Source organism: Trichoderma atroviride, chromosome 1 (assembly GCF_020647795.1).
Source record: "Trichoderma atroviride chromosome 1, complete sequence".
In the NCBI taxonomy this organism is placed as follows: Eukaryota; Fungi; Ascomycota; class Sordariomycetes; order Hypocreales; family Hypocreaceae; genus Trichoderma; species Trichoderma atroviride.
In genome coordinates, this window is record NC_089400.1 from 6511908 (window position 1) to 6523398 (window position 11491).

Here is an 11491-nt window from a genome sequence, read left to right on the forward strand (position 1 = left end):
TGCCTTTGAGCGACGGTATTGGCACTTTGTCGCCAACTATCATGTTGTCCTCCATGTATCTCTCCAGTCACGCGGCTTACCCGGAAAGAAGGGCGGGTGATAAAGTTGGTCGGGGTGAGTCCATACTGGCACGCCGGAGAACCGCGAATGTGGCACGACACACACACCTCGCTGTGAAGTTTGCCAATCTGCTGGTGGACGAAAAGGTTTATCCAGCCAGGACCGCCGTTGACAGGGACAGTCTATTACAAGAGAGAGCTCTGGCCTCGGCCTCAATAGACCTCCTGCCAGTATCTCACATCTCAAGGGCTGTCACATAGTTCGCTACCTGGATCCACGTAGTGTTTTGATCGTGGAACAACCGACTTGATCCGCTTTCACCCGCCGAGGGAACAAGGGACCCAGCCCTTACGGAAGATAGAGTAACGGGAACTGACGCTGCCAACACCACCGCCAACACCGCAGCGCAAGCCACTCTCCCAGTCCACCTGTCCAATGAATAATTCAATCTCCTTTTTGGACACATGATTGATCTATCACAGGCCCGCGAAACTCGGCCAAGAGATAAGTGAAAGCTGAGTCATATTGATGTCTTTAACCCCGGAGCTTTAGGTCAGACTTCTGGTTGCACCGTTGCAGGGACGTAAGTTGATAACTCTGGGGAGAGTATTCCAGACAACGCAACTACCCCGGAGAGAGAGGAACAAATCTGTCTTAATCTGTCTCAGCTACTCCGCGGACCTGCACTTGACTGGCGGGTTTCGTTGGTTCAACTAGCTGAAAAGGAACTCATAAAATCTTCCATTCAGACCCGGATCGCAGCCTTCAAACGCTAATTTCTCTTGGATAGAACTGAAGCCATTGCCAAACTCGAAGGACTCCGCTATACAGCACAAAACTGCCGAGATAATGTCGATATCAAGAAAGAGGCACAATTCATGAACAGCTAGGTTATACAGCGAGTCTCTGCCAAGCGACGTGTCAGTGACACCTGTTGCACGAAGTAGCACAAGTCCTGGGAGAGAAGATCCGTGTCGTGTCACAGGGCTGTCAGAGGCCTAAGACGCAATTGAGAGAGCATTCATACTGTTGAATCAGCTACACTGTCGGGAGCTGAATCTCTCTCGATCTGGGCGAGGTAGGCAGTAATTGCAGCAGACAACCTCCCCGGGCGTAGCGACCCAAGAATTCCCTAGATATTTGCAATCTCATCTGGGTTATCTGATTCTCAGCGCCAACTCTTTTCGATACTTGCAGTCGAGTAAGTGAATATCTTATTCTGATCAAATCGTCTGACATCTCAGGATACGCAATAACTATAGTCGCCAGGAGGTCATATTGGGCGTCTTGTAGTCCTGCTCAGTCCAGAAGCGCTAGGACTTCTTCTATCAGTGACCCAATATAGCGCGCCTATCCGTTTGCAACTCCAACAAGATATTCGTTTTTGTTAGTCGAGCCCTAGGGCTTGTATCTCGTTCCATCCGCAAAGCATTACCCCAAACTATGCGAAGCGAAGAGGGCCTGCTGAGGTATAAAGCGGCAGAGGTAGAGGGACTTGAAGGGCTGCAGCTGCAGCAGAAATGCTATGGAGATGTGCGAGGCTGTAGGCACATGTACCATGCGTTAAGCTTCAGCCGGAGTACTGCATTTGGAATTGTTTTGGGCATTGTGCCTCTATTTTCATCCTCGAGGCGCAGCACATACTGTACCTGGAACTGCGCAATCCATGATACTGCAAGTGGCGAGATATAGGTAAGCCAGCTGAAGTGACATGCTATCCATTGGATTTTTGCAGAAACAGTTTGCGGGCTGTGCTGCTGAGTTCGATACTTGGGCGGTCCTGGGATATGACCGTGTACTTTAACAACCTTGATGTTGATTGTAAGTTGTACCCCGACACGTCAATTTTCTAGGCGATTTGTTTCAAACCCCGCCACTCTGTTTGTTGTCGTCGCCTGCTTGCCCGCCGTTGCCGAGAGCAACTAAAGCTTGGCCACGCCACGGCTCTAGCGGGAAGGAAGCAGCAACATCCCTCCTGTTAATAATTTATCTCCTCAGCTGCCCAGGGTGACGCCTCGTTTACTGCAACAAAAACCCGGCTTAATGTAAGCAAAGAAAAAAAAGAAAAGGAAAGAAAAAAATAAATAAATAAATGGCTTGCTGATCTGACGCATGGAAAGGTGAATCCCGCCGGTTTAGACTCGAGGCCAAGTGGGCTGGCTGGGATAAAGTTAAGTTTCAGAGCTGCTCCATTGCGCAAGCGAAAGCGACAGCGCTCATGTTTGTTTCTAGCACAGGCGCCAATTAGCTGGTGAGCGGCTTTGGCCGCCTGTGCAGGGAGGTCTGGATCTCTGATGGGCCACTTGCTGTAGCCTCGTGGCAGGGCCCCTTGCTTGGTTCGTCTTGTCAGATGAAGTGGTTATGGACAGGCCCGGGCTACTCTGCAAATGCACGACAGGCCATTCTCTGAGATCCATGTCTTTGGATTACTCTCCAAGCGTGATATTTGCCACTCTTGAAGCATCAACCGCGTCAACTCCTCCTCCTGATTGATTCACTTGAAAAGGCCAAATGTGATGTTCAAGTTTTCAGTCATGTATGCGATAACATTTCCCCGTTCCTAGGCCTGTACGCCGCGGGCGAGGTGGTAGGATTTGGCGGTGGAGGTGTCCATGCCTATAACTCGGTCGAGGGTACATTTCTGGGGGGCTGCAATAATTCGTGCTTCAGAGACTCTAACAGACGTACTTGGGCATGTTATAATGCGTTTAAAGCTGCCGTGATCCATATTTACAAATGGCTTGCAGTTGGATAGGCAGATATTGCATATGCTAATGCCTGCAATGTGGGGAGAAAGCTGGCGGCCTTTCGAGATGGCCCAGTACCAAAGCCTCCAATACAAAGAGCAGTGGGGTGCCCTTGAAGTTGGATAGATCAATATCATCCTCTTTGATGCTCTCGAGGTTCCCGAGCACTTGAAAGGTCCTGAGCCTTTGTAGTTCCCACGCAAAGACCGCTGAAGTTGAAGCTTGGAGACCAATTTGATGATATCGTCTTGCTGTCTTTGACTGCAACCAACAAGAGCGACATAGTTATTCAGCCAAAGTTGGCTAGATGTGAACAACGAACCCCTCTCTTGATCCTCTACAGGAGGCCCTTGAAGACGAACCTCAATTGATCCATCAAGTTGAACCTCTTGGCGTAACCCACGACAACCATGATGTTATGGAAGCAAAAGTCAACGCAGGAGTACATGCGCAATTTGATGCTGGTTTGGAATAAGAAGTCACCACCAGATTGGTGAGGGAATGAGCAACAACAGTAACAACAACATTGGCAACGACTGCGACTGTCAAACCTTGTGGCGGAGAAATGACCACAAACTCGACGTCTGACTTGTCCTGGGCCTGCAACTGCGGCTGCGGTGTCTGAGGGTACGATTTAAGCCTCAGTTTAATGCCCTCTGAGATGGTCAATAGACTATAAGAAGCTATTTTGGGTGCCGCCTCTGCATAATAATAGCACTGATATGACCTTTCTGGACCGCGAACACCAAGGTAGGCCGTAATTAAATAAAACCGTAAAGGCCGCTTTGCGAAGGTGGAATCTGAGCGAAATGCCTTCCGGATTTGCTGTATTAATGGGAGAGAATGCAAACCAGCCACCACGATCGCTAGCCCTAGGTCGAAAAACTGAGCGGCAACTGGTCCGAAGATTGCCAAATCACGATTTTCGCCGCCTGCAATTGAAAAAATTGTTCTTTGGTGTTGTTGCAAGTTGAAAATGCGTGTTGGAATGTGTCGTATTATGTTATGCCCATATGGGATGAGGTAAAGCGCGGCTGGCAAAGCCCACAGCAAGCGCCCATAAGGGGATATTTAAATTCCACCTATAAACAAGGGATAAAATGAAAGAAAACGAAGAAGAATGTAATGAAAAGAAAGAAAAGGACAAAATACGGAGAGGAGACGCAGAAGAAGAAGAGAAAGAAGGAAGAAAGGAAGAGGAAAGAAGGAAGGGAGGAAGGAACCTTCAAACTCTGCGCCATGGACAGCGGACCAGAAACTTCAACAACTTGGTTAACACCAACGCCCCCAGTCAGCGCTTTGGCCGTAACGCCCTATTCAGGGTCTTCTTTTTGGTTGATAGCGTGATCAGCTCCGAGATCCTTGAGGAATTGTACCTTATCGCTTCAGCCCGTAGTAGCAATGACTCTTGCGCCGACTGCTTTGACAAACTGCAGTGCAAAAACGCTGACTCCTCCGGTGCTCTCTCCGAGGCTGATGAGGACGAGATGACTTTGGAGATTTTGAAACAGTGCCACCACTGCCACAACAAATGCAGACCAAACAAAATGATGTTGCTCTCCCGCCAGCACCTTCCGCCAATGCTTCAGCGTTGCTAGATCTGCCATCTCTCGATGACCCCCTAGAGTAATAGCCGATTGCGCAAGTCACTAAGAAGCAGCCATGGACGCTTCTAGCGAGCATTCTGTAGCTTGGCTAATCGCACCGGCAAGACCGACCAGATGTACAGAGGATTGTACCGCAACACGTCCAATATCGTCATGATTGAATACGAGAAAGACGTTGAAAGCAGCAAACAGGAGGACATGCGTGGTGGCCTGGAAGAGGCCCTGCGCCTGGGTGAAACGCTTGCCGCGCTCAAAGAGGATGACGCCTGGAATTGCAAGGATCATGACTTTGAGGTGCCTCTTGGCTGTGGCTTTGTTGGTGTCGTAGGCTAGTACTGAGACAGTTGGTTTTCCTTGACAGCGGCTGAAGCAGCGAGGACCTCACCAGTGAGGTTATGCGTATGCTTGAAGGGGAAGAGGACAAATCGTAGAACTTTCCTTCCTTTCCTTCTAGCTTCGCCGGAATCAGCATTCTACTACATCAACCCGCATTTCTGGGCTGCTTCGGGACCGCATCCACTCAAGATCGGAAGTATGCACGGGTCGAATAGGCCAAGCATCTTCAGGACTCGTCTCCTTAAACGATGTGATAGCTATGAGGCCGAGCAGCACTGAGGTGGCCCACGGCTATGGCTCCTCGCTGGTATGGCACCGTTGGTTCGAGGAGCTGTATAAAACATGGACCCGCCTTGAGGGCCGACCGAAGAGTGCCAAGCGTCAAGCGTGAATTCACAGCAGATCCTGCGTAAAAGAAGAAAACAATCTCCCCTCCAGGCAAGGTGTAAGAGCCGCGCAGACGGCTTGTTCTGGAAGGCGAGGACGAAGTCTCTAGACTGCCCGTGAGCATTGAAGAGGCACTCCTGCTCCCTCTCCAGCGCCCGCAGCGGCTGTGGCGGAAGCCGCGCGATGTTCTGCCACCACGGCACTGGCTATAGGCGCCGTCGGGCTTTCGTATCTTGGCGATGCAGCCACCAAGGCTCGGAGAGCGCGAGGTGAAACGATTCATCTATCGGGAAGGGAGACGGAAGCCGTCGTCTCGGGGTGCAAAGCCCGGGTCTTGGCTTTGAGGCGGCACTCTGTGCATATATAGGAGTAGTTGCCTTTGAAGCCGCGGAAAAGATGAACCACAGTCAAGTACCTACACACACCGACAAACGCCATGACAAGGGCACCTCTTCTTGGCTTCCTAGCTGATCCAGCCAGGCTGAGGAGACGCAGGACAGCTGTTGACTTCATAGAGGGATGTATTGGGAGATTTCTACCCAGAAACCTTTTTCTTTTTTGCATGTCAGCAACAGCTAAACTCAACAACTGTTGTTGTGGAACCTTGTCTATCGACAGTCACTGCCGAAAGAAATGGTTTCACGGTCGGCATAACCAACGCCGCCTGGCTTCGCGACGTCGACGCTTTCGCCCCATCAAACGTGGAAGTGAGCCCAAGGACGAATGTGTCAAAATAACCTAATGCCTTTAGAGAACATGGCGATGGATGTAAGATGACAAAATGGGGCATTCCTCGGGAGGACCAAGATGGTGGAGAAGCCAAAGCAAAAGAGAGACAGGGGAGCATGAAGCTTGTAGGATAGGGCTTTGGCGCAACTGTACAAAGCAATTGCAGTACCCTCCAATGTTGAGTATAAAATACACCGACTCATGGTTTCGAAAGCTCTCAAGGCAAGAGATGACGCCTTTGCTGAAGAGGAAATGAAATATCGCTATACATTAGATCCGGATACGACAAACGCAGATATCAAGCTGCAGAGTAGGCTGATTGTGCGAGAGGCTGCCCTTGGGCACTGGGAGTCAGTTCGCGACGGCATAGAGGCGCTCGAGAGTGCTAGCAGCACAAAGCCTAGGCCGCACTCGTCTATCATGATGGCGTATCTGAGAAATCCGTATTGATAAATTGTCCCTTTCATTCAGCGTGGCTAGGACAAAGACTGCAGTCTTTCCCAGACCAGATTTGGCCTGACAGATGATGTCTCCACCAAGGAGGGCTTGGGGGATACATGTTTGTTGGACTATAGATCGCGAGGAAGTTAGACTTCAGTGCAACGTAACCAAGTGTAGCAATGAAAGATGGGTAACATGCGTCAAGGTCCGTCCATGGTCACAGGCGAGAACGCCCTGCTCCTGGCCGTCACGGACAACATGGCAATGTCACCCTTGAGAGAGGCGACGACATTGGCAGTTTGACGAGGCTTTTCAGCCCACCTTCTGCAGCGGAAGGGACTCCAGATTATCTAGTTACGCCGAGCGCCAGCCTGGTGATATAGGATATAAAGAGGCAGAGCGCTCTCTTTACATAGAAATCAACACAGGTTCGCTACGCAAAATGACCCCTAGCTGCTGCAGTGACCTCGTTCCCGTTGGAACGAGGCCTGACAGGCTAGATTAAATGATCCCGTAACCTGTTCTCGTTCCGTGGTCCTTATAGCGGTATGACAAGCAAGATTTCCGATATAGTGTTTGTGTGTGTATAAGTGTGTTCAGAGGTATGTTCCCGACTTGTCATCAAAGCAGCAGACTTTTTCTGGTGGAAGGCGACGAAAGTGTTGAGCAGCAAGATACCACAGATGACAACGAAATCAATCCAGTCACCCAGACCGACAGCCAACAGGGCGGCAACCTGAATATGGACGGCAAAGTTATCCAAGCAGGTCGTTTTGATAACACATCCTCCGAGACAGACCGTGACGCCATGCTTCGAACTCTCCTGGAAACTGCCGATATGGCTGAGTCTGGCGAGCATGAAGAGATGGAAGACGAAGAGCTCAACATGTTACCTACCCGTAACGATGACGAACTCGTCACCTTTCAGAAGCTTTGTCCCCTTCGGCAAAAAGAGCCAACGCAGCAGCCGGTGATGCGATTGAGTGATATATGGAGAAGAAGAAAAAAGAACAAGTGCTCGGACTTGGCCTTGGATGATTTGCGATACACAATTAGCAAAGTTATTGATGTTTTCGTGCAAACTTGCTCTTCGGAAGGCTATGGGCAAATGATGCCTAGTGTGACTTTGAACAGGAGGACTAGCCTTTGCCTATCAACTTCGGCTCAAGCGCTGGCTGTTTTTTGAAAGGTATATCCCTGGAAGAAGAATTCATTCCACCATTTGCTTGCGCCGTTAAGCTAGGAGATGCCAACCTAGTGCGGCTACTGCTTTGGAACGAAGCGAATGCCAATGTCGGATACCGTGACCTCTATGCCTGTCTCATGGTAAAGGATGTCAAGTTTGGGGGCGCATTCTTCCTCGCCCATCTCTATAAGGCTGTCAAGAAGAGATCGCCCCTCATATGATTCATCCAGTTCTCGCTTTTTGCGCGCTCCTTGTTGGTTTATACTTGTTGTATTGCACTCCTCGTGTGCTTTTTTTCTATGAGCTGGAGTAAGGAAAAGACCAACTTCGGCCACGCAGCCACCACCACCATCACCGTCACCGTCACCATACATGAGAGAGTCGCAAGGTTCTACCCCGCCGGTTGTGAGGGAAGTAACAGAAGAGTGGCTGCCAAGTGACAGTGCAGCGGCCATATAGGTAGGTAGGAGTCGGGTGGCGTACGTGCTATTACGCTTGCTGGCGCTTGTAGTTTCTGCAGCAAAGCCTGAGCGACACACAATGAACACTGTAACAATCTCGCCGTGGACATATAAGCAAATAACAAAGTAAGTCCTTCTACTAGGCAATAAAAGACCATCAACAGCGCAGATGCAGGAGATAAGGTCGGGTCATATTCAACGTGTGTCGATATGCCAGACTCAATCTCCTGCGGAACGACGGCGATTGACATGTAAGGCTGTTCGTGTGGACCCAGAAAGTCTTCCTTTTGTAAAGGCAGGTATTTGACGGGTTGCACCATTCTGGCTGGCGTGGATGACAGGTAAAGACGGGGGCCGTAGCCAATTTCAAGTTGCAGAGGTACTCTGTGTGTGCCCCCGGCTTTCCAGTATCTCAAGCAATCCGCAATCCGAAGTGACTCCTTCGGGGTAGACCATCCAATGACCTTGCCATCAAAAATGATGACAACACTCTCATCAGTAGAAGCAGATGATGTTTTGCAGCTCGTCTGTGATTGGGACAGAATCCTAACATCCCGTTACCTGTGGCCACCATATTTGGACAAGACCCAAACATCGAAAGTTGATAGGGAAGAAATTTGAAGGAGACATTGCCGGCACCAGGCTGGTTGATTCGACTAGGCCTGCAGGAGTATTCATCAGGCACAACAGGCAAGGCTGAGAGATGGATGATTTCCCGTAGGTCTGGAGGGCACCCAGTTGGGCGAAGCCGGTGAGGATCACGGCTTGGATGGTGGAATCGGCTGACCAGTCTCGTTCAGCCTGATGGAGCTGAGTAAAGACGCCGAGTATCTGCCACGAGGGACGGATTAGCAGGCTGGTATGCCATCGGACTACAAGAAAAGGTGAAGAATGGATGGGAAAATAACAAGTGAAGAAAAGAAGCACCTTACTCAAATGTCTCCCGCTCTCTAGCAAGGAAAATTACCAACTCGCAGCTTCAGACGTCGAATACGCACGACGTCGAAGGACTCATACTGCCGACCATTATCTGGTCGATTACTAGCCCAACAAAGACGACGTCACTAGAGAAACCAGCGGAAGAAGCTGATCTTGATGGGCAGAGCAGATAAGAAGGCCATCACGACGAACGAATCGTAACGAAGGCTGAGGCATTGACCCCTTCGTCGACATACGTATTATGGAGGAAGAGATAGCTATGACGCTTGCAAGATGAATCGCGATGGTCGTCAATGGGGATTTAATCAGAGCTGCACAGCGTTGTAAAAAGCGCAAACAACAAATTGACGTGTATGTGCTCTACAACACAATCCACCACACCCCTTCAAACGCAAGGATCGCAGACACCTGCTGTTCGTCCCTCTTCCTCTTCTTCGACATCTGATAGCTTACTTGGCCCCATATATCATATCTAACATGTCGTGACCTTGACGAGGTTCGAAAGTTAACAACCATCACCTTGGCGCGCGACGCGTTGTACAAAAAGTTGTTCATGTCAAGACCGAGCCCCGCCGGAATGCCTCGCTCAGAGGGGTCATTGTAGACGACGAGTAGATAGGGTGAAAGTGTTGAATTTGGATACGTTGAATTGATTCCCGATTCCAAGTGATGATTTGCCGGACATCTTCGTAACGTTGTCCCGGCTGTCTATCGGCAGTCTGGTTGTTAGCCCTGGGTCGACGATAACCGTTGTTTTGTAGACGGTAGAGATGTCTTCTACGGACCATGAACAGCATACCTAGGAGTTTGACCGATACCGTAGCGAGACTGCCTACGAGACTGAAGATGATATCGATCACCCCAGGCTGACTGCTGAGCAAAGACGAAGATTCACTATGGATGTTGATATGCCGCTAAGTGATTAGGAAGCATGACGAAGACCGAGTTCAAGGATCACGCCATTTCCTTGCTCCTCAAGATGTTCAATATCAAGCACACGAGAAAAAACATTGTCGGCAATGCTTCTGTCCGAGGTGTGAAGAGTAGTAGCACTGGAGAGATTGAAAGAACAGCTGCCACGGGGAAATTGGGCTGCAGGTGGGTGGGCCAACCATCTCCTGCAGCAAAGAAGAGCGGTCAAAGCTTTGTTCCGTTGCAGGTACGAGCAGAATTGAAGCAATAGGGCACGGCTAGGTGATGTCAATGTGAGCCAGCTTCAGATTGTACCGGTCCAGGCGCCAGAAGGCAGTTCCCGAGGCCTGTTTCGGGCAGTTTTGCGGCCTCCGTTTTCCGAATCCTTTCTCCCCGTGGCTCAATAATCGCATGAGAACATTTCTGATGATATCTCTTCTAGGAACTCTCGTAGGTTGGTATGGATCTCCATCATCTCGCCGATCTTCTGGTTCCAAGCAACTGATGCCCGCTGTAGAGCGCCAGACACTCTCCCCTGAATCCTCGCACACCAGGGCACAGCGCAGTTCAGGTACTTTGGTGCGTCCCTCCTGTTGCCAATAAAACATCAGACGAACTGGCACTTGCCTTCATTCACTGCACTGCGTGATTGAGCAGATTCGTCATCGTCTGCTTCGCATCTGCCCCAATCTTCCTGCGAGCCACTCACAGCGCTTCCTCACCCTCCCATACACTCCAGGACTCCACTACTCTCGCTTCTTCAATCTCTGAGAAGCGGTCAAGAGAAGTCACAAGCTGCTTTTGTTGAGATAAGGTTGATCGAGATCGGCAGCTGCTGCCGTGTTGGTTCTGTTGGGCTCGGATGCCGCGTCGCGCCCTTGAAATCAGTCTTCTCCTCTCTTCCATGTTTCTTCTCTTTTCTCCCTTCTTCTTCCATCTCTCCATCTTCATCTCTTCTGCGCATCTCCCGTGTTCTGTGCCTCCGCGTTCCATCCGGCAGAAATTCATTCACCACGATGGTCTCATCTCCACACTGAGTCCCTTGCTGCTTTTCTTTCCTCTCTCCCTGCGGTGCACAGCAGCATCATGATGCTTCCGACAGTCTCTTCGAGACTCCTTTCCTCCACCCCATCTCATCCTTTGCCAGAACGCGTCAAATCATAACATTTCCACAAGTCCTCTGGGCGGACTCGCAGGCTTCAGCCGCAGTCTATGCCGTCTTCATCACATTTCTTCGTCTAATTTGGGTCTTTTTTCGCCATCTTCTCAGTTTCGATTGCAATCCAAGTATGTTCCCCTCTGTATCATCTTTGAATGACTTTGCATCTTCTTCGGTTGAACTGACATCGGTTTCCATCGTATCTAGAACCGCTTTCACCGCAGCTGCATTTTTCCATGCAGCCGGCAACTCAAATTGACATCTTCTCTCGGTCATCATTTGTCTCTGGCTTCTCCATCATTCTTCATGCTTGTTAGCATTCTCTTTATTGCACTCAGCAGTGGGTCGATCGGCCATCACCTCAAGGTTCGTGATATATTGCTTTGCCTGTGTCACACTTTTGCTGACTCTGCACTTCCAGCATCGTGTCACGTCATTTATCCTTGCCGCTATCAATCTTACTGATTTCCATCGTGCCGCGGATACTTTTTCTTCACTGGGGCAACATCACGGAAGACACAGGCATA

The 11491-nt window shown here is 50.0% G+C and overlaps 6 protein-coding genes across 6 annotated transcripts; 5 read left to right on the forward strand and 1 right to left on the reverse strand.

Moving 5' to 3' along the window:
• Window positions 1-3907: 3907 nt before the first annotated feature.
• Window positions 3908-4405, forward strand: TrAtP1_002355 (uncharacterized protein; the record flags this gene model as incomplete). Its single annotated transcript, XM_014085447.2, has 1 exon — window positions 3908-4405. The coding sequence occupies one exon, from the start codon at window positions 3908-3910 to the stop codon at window positions 4403-4405; it is 498 nt and encodes a 165-aa protein (XP_013940922.2).
• Window positions 4406-4528: 123 nt separating this feature from the next.
• On the forward strand, window positions 4529-4747 carry TrAtP1_002356 (uncharacterized protein; the record flags this gene model as incomplete). The annotated part of the gene is made up of 1 exon (XM_066111436.1): window positions 4529-4747. One exon carries the CDS (start codon window positions 4529-4531, stop codon window positions 4745-4747), a length of 219 nt encoding a protein of 72 aa, XP_065967510.1.
• Window positions 4748-4991: 244 nt separating this feature from the next.
• TrAtP1_002357 (uncharacterized protein) lies at window positions 4992-5420 on the reverse strand (the record flags this gene model as incomplete). The annotated part of the gene is made up of 1 exon (XM_066111437.1): window positions 4992-5420. One exon carries the CDS (start codon window positions 5418-5420, stop codon window positions 4992-4994), a length of 429 nt encoding a protein of 142 aa, XP_065967511.1.
• Window positions 5421-6067: 647 nt separating this feature from the next.
• TrAtP1_002358 (uncharacterized protein) lies at window positions 6068-6316 on the forward strand (the record flags this gene model as incomplete). The annotated part of the gene is made up of 1 exon (XM_066111438.1): window positions 6068-6316. The coding sequence occupies one exon, from the start codon at window positions 6068-6070 to the stop codon at window positions 6314-6316; it is 249 nt and encodes an 82-aa protein (XP_065967512.1).
• Window positions 6317-6538: 222 nt separating this feature from the next.
• TrAtP1_002359 (uncharacterized protein) lies at window positions 6539-7714 on the forward strand (the record flags this gene model as incomplete). The annotated part of the gene is made up of 2 exons (XM_014085446.2): window positions 6539-7425; window positions 7497-7714. Exons 1-2 carry the CDS (start codon window positions 6912-6914, stop codon window positions 7712-7714), a joined length of 732 nt encoding a protein of 243 aa, XP_013940921.2. The 5' UTR covers window positions 6539-6911.
• A 1728-nt stretch (window positions 7715-9442) lies between these two features.
• On the forward strand, window positions 9443-11223 carry TrAtP1_002360 (uncharacterized protein; the record flags this gene model as incomplete). The annotated part of the gene is made up of 2 exons (XM_066111439.1): window positions 9443-9991; window positions 11172-11223. Exons 1-2 carry the CDS (start codon window positions 9825-9827, stop codon window positions 11221-11223), a joined length of 219 nt encoding a protein of 72 aa, XP_065967513.1. The 5' UTR covers window positions 9443-9824.
• Between the last annotated feature and the right edge of the window lie 268 nt (window positions 11224-11491).